The following is a 4,259-nucleotide window of genomic DNA, read 5'->3' as shown; positions in this document are numbered from 1 at the left end:
TTGCTCTTGTAAATATTACAGTCTAGAAAACTCTATGGGGCGGTTCTACCCTGACACATGGGGTTGCTATGGGTTAGAATCAACTTAATGGCACCTAACAACAACATATATATTCTGGTGAGCTGAAGGCAATTCTTACATATACGACATATTTCAGAGGCATAATTTAAATCTGTACAGGTTGGGTATCATTCGTAAGAGTTATAGGGATTTATAATGGGGAGAAATCTTTTTACCATTTACTGTTTCTAATCTTAAGAGACAGAGTCATGTGATAGGTCTCTTTTAATTTTTTACAGATTAGGTGAAAATGCTTTCAAAATACAAGATATTCAGTCTTCTGTTCTATAAAACAGTGGGACATTAAAGGCTTTAAAATATGATGCCTTTTTGGATATCCCAAAGTGTATCTGCACTCTTTTTAAAAAGGGCCTCCTCCTCAGGATTCAAGGTAACTTTCACAACATCCGATATACCATTCTGCCCCAAGACACAAGGGACACTAAGAAAAATGTCTTCTTTTATTCCATATAAGCCCTGAAAGACAAAATTAGATCAGTAATGCAGTATGGAAAAGCAACAGTGCAAGAGAAATTTTGAAAGAGAGCTTCAAAATAAGATTATACCAATGATTTTGCTCTTAATGCCAAATATTTAATCATTTTCTATAAGATGTAACTCATCTATTGATTCTGTTCAGTAAAGGCTATGAAATTCGTATATTACTCATTCTCTTCTCAGAGAACCTCTCTAACTTTTCATAAGAAGCCCTCTATGGATAGTTGCTTATTCTACTACATACTCTGTGTTATGGATTGAATTTGTCCCCAAAAAAGATAGGTTGAAGTCCTAACCCCTGTACTTGTGAATGTGCCCTTGTTTGAGGAAATAGAGTCTTTCTTTGAAGATATTATCAGTTAAGTCATACCAGAGTAGAGTGGGTCCTAGTCCAAATTGATTCTGTTGTGTTATGTGCCCTCAAGTTGGACCCGACTCATAGCGACCCCTCCTTGGGTTTCCCAGGCAGTATCACTACGGAAGTAGATTGCCCCATCTTCCTTCTGAGGAGATGCTGGTGGGTTTGAACCTCCAGCCCTCTGGTTAGCAGTCCAGTGCCTTAGGCACTATGCTACCAGAGCTCCCAAATTGATTCTAAGTGATACCTTATAAAAGGGGAGAAAAGACATGGAAACAGAGTGACACCAGAGGAAGATGCTACATGAAGATACATCTACAAGCTTCAAAAGAATGCCAAGGGTTGCCAGCAGAAAAGAGAAGCAAGGAGAGAGGCATAGAACAGTTCCTCTCTCCAATGCTTCAGAAGGAACTGAGATGACCAATACCCTGAACTGGACTGCTAGCCTCTGTCACTATGATAAGATAAATTTCTGTTCTTTAAAGCCACCCACTTTGTAGTATTCTATTATGACATCCTAAGGAAACTAAGACACTCTATATCCTGGAAAAAATGAGGGAGGAGGAATATCCATTATATATCCTTCATGGCCTCTTCCAACTCAGCAATCCTATAGTCTTGTAAAAACAGAAAAAATATTTTGCCCTTTTTTTTTTTTTTAGGCTTATCTTTTCAGCTCTTTCTCCCTTTCTAATGACCGTCATCTACTGAACATTCTGGTTATACAATCTCATCCACAAAAAACTTTGATACCTAGCTCAAAGTCTTCCCATATATCTCAATTTCTGCCATTATTTTTGATGACTTCATTGTCCAATGTAGATAAACCAACCAGTTCTCTTTCTTACCAATTTCTAAACTTCTTTAGCTCATGTGACCACTGCCTCCCACTCCATTTATCCTACTCTGGACCTTGTTATGGGGTTTCTCCATATCCAACTTAGATTCTATGGCCCATCATTCAGTAACCCTTTGCCTCTTTCCCTCTTTTACTTTTTAGTTTAAAATTTGTTTAAGTTCTTATCTTTATTTATTTTTATCATTTATCCGTGTATATACAGATTACAAACAAGGGCATCGCATTTACCTGTGATCCTTTAGCAGAAGGTCAAATCTGTTTTTAATTTGTATGCAAGTCAAAGCTGCACCTCTCTTCTCTCTTCTCTCCTTCTTTCTCTCCTAACTCCCTCCTCTGTTCCTTTCCCTAAGCTAACACCCAAATCTAGATGAATTCAGCTATCTGCTTTCTTCATTCCTGCACTCCTGTCACTAGAAAAATCTACACAACCACGTTGATCTTTAACTTATATTGCTAATTTAACATTTCAAATTAACACCAACCTCAAATAAGCATACTGGCAGTAATTCTGTCTTTTTGAGTGTTCAAATTCTCTTTCCCACTATCCACAAACACTATTTCAAATCTCAAAACTCTAACTTTCCTATGCTTCCCCTTTCTCTTGGCAGATGATTTTGTCTCCTTTCATTAAAAAGACATGAAATCATCAGTAGCTTCCAGCACCAAATTTACAAATCTACACAAATCATTTTGCACCCTCTGCTTGTTATCTCCTGTTACAATAGAGTAACTATCCCTCTTTTCTAGGGCTAATACTTCCTACCTATACTCTGGATCCTACCCTCTTTTGCCTTTTCAAGAGCTTTATTGCTTATTACTTCTGTCTTCAACCTCTCCCAGTACCTAACTTTTACCATCAGCATCTGATCTTTTTTTTTTTTTAATTTTCCCTTGACCTGATTTTCCTCTCCAGTTACTGCTCTCCATACCTTCAGAGCCAAATACCTCAAAAGAATTGTCTACACTTGTCTTAATTTCCTCAGCCTACTCCAGTAGTTCTCAAGTGAGGATGAGATGTCCCCCTCACACACACACACACACACACACACAGGGATAGTTGGCAATTTTTTCGTGACATTTTTGGTTGTTGTGGTAGGGAGGCAATCCACTGGAAACTAATGGATAGAAGCCAGGAATGTTGTTAACATCCTGCAATGTACAGAACATCCCTTCAAAACAAAGAATTATCTGGCTCAAATCTCAGTAGTGCCAAGGTTCAGAAAAGCTGGTACACTCCCATGAGGTTTTAATTCCTATCACTTCATTAAACAGATCCTACTAAGATCATCAGTGACCTGTGACACTTTATCCTACTGGCATTTTTAATCCTTATTTTACATGACTTCACAACCAACATCAGTCAACAACAGAAAACCAATCTCTTCATCTTAAAACACTCTCCTTTCCTTTGGTTACCACGATTCCATGTTTTCTTTGTTTCTTTTAATTCTGTGGCTGCCACTTCTTAGTTCACCTTTATGGACTTGTATTATGAATTCAACTTTTAAATATTGGAATTCCTCAAGGCTCAATCCCAATCTTCATTGAGCTTTATATACTCTCCCTGGGAAGCCCATTAAAATTCATGTTTTACCATCTGTAAGGTCTTTGCCTGTCTAGCATCTCTTCTTCTGATAGTATTCACATTTAAACTCAAACCCAAAATTCTTTTATGAGTTTCAGAAGTTTATAACCATTTTCTCCTTGAATGTCTTATCTTAAAGATATCTGAACTTGTCCAAACCTACAAACATCTTCAAACCTGGTTCTCTTCAAGTAATTCTTTACACAGTGAATGATATCGCCCTCTAATTGTACAAAACAGAAATCTAAGAGTTGACCTTTCCCTCTCTCACTTCCCACTTTATTCCTGTGCATTTTACTTCTTCAGTATATCACCAATCTATCCCCTTTTCTTCAAGACCTCCGGTACTACCATCCTCTTTAGTCTGAACTCCTGCCTAGCCTTATAACAAGTTTCCCAACATCTCCTCTTGTCCCCTTCAAATCTGTTCTCTCCATCACAGACACAAGGTTTTAACAAAAAAATTGCCAGTCCCTTGCTTTAAATCCTTTGATGGCTTTCTGTTGCTCCTATGGTAAGGTTTCAAACTCCTTTATAAGGCTTTCAGTGACCTGACCCCTGCTTACTTCTCCAGCCTCACAAATCACCCTTTTCTCTGAATTCTCTGCACTTCAAAATATGTCTTGTACTCATATCTACCTCAGATTTTCTGCACATGTATTTCTTCTTCTTAGAATATTACCCACCCTTCTAAATTAACTCCTACTTATTATCCAGGTTTCAGATCACATTTTACTCCTTTCAGAAGTCCTCCCCTAACCACTTCCCATTGCCCTCTCCCCAGAGTAGTTAAGTCTTCCTAATGGGAGCTCTGGTAGCATAGTGCCTAAGGCATTTGACTGCTAACCAGAAGGCTGGCGGTTCAAACCCACCAGCCACTCCTTGGAAGGAAGGTTGGG

General features: G+C 38.2%; 1 protein-coding gene across 1 annotated transcript in view; it reads right to left on the bottom strand.

Moving 5' to 3' along the window:
• Window positions 1-372: 372 nt before the first annotated feature.
• LOC103209795 (L-lactate dehydrogenase C chain) overlaps window positions 373-4,259 on the bottom strand; it is a 69,572-nt gene continuing 65,685 nt past the window's right edge. Inside the window, exon 7 of the mRNA XM_007955694.2 lies at window positions 373-537. Within this exon, the coding sequence (XP_007953885.1) occupies window positions 373-537 (165 nt within the window). The remainder of the gene's footprint in view (window positions 538-4,259) is intronic.

The sequence above is a fragment of the Orycteropus afer genome, unplaced genomic scaffold (genome assembly GCF_000298275.1).
Source record: "Orycteropus afer afer isolate SDZICR_OR568_19922 unplaced genomic scaffold, OryAfe1.0 scaffold00014, whole genome shotgun sequence".
In the NCBI taxonomy this organism is placed as follows: Eukaryota; Metazoa; Chordata; class Mammalia; order Tubulidentata; family Orycteropodidae; genus Orycteropus; species Orycteropus afer.
This window is presented reverse-complemented; position numbering and strand designations above follow the sequence as displayed.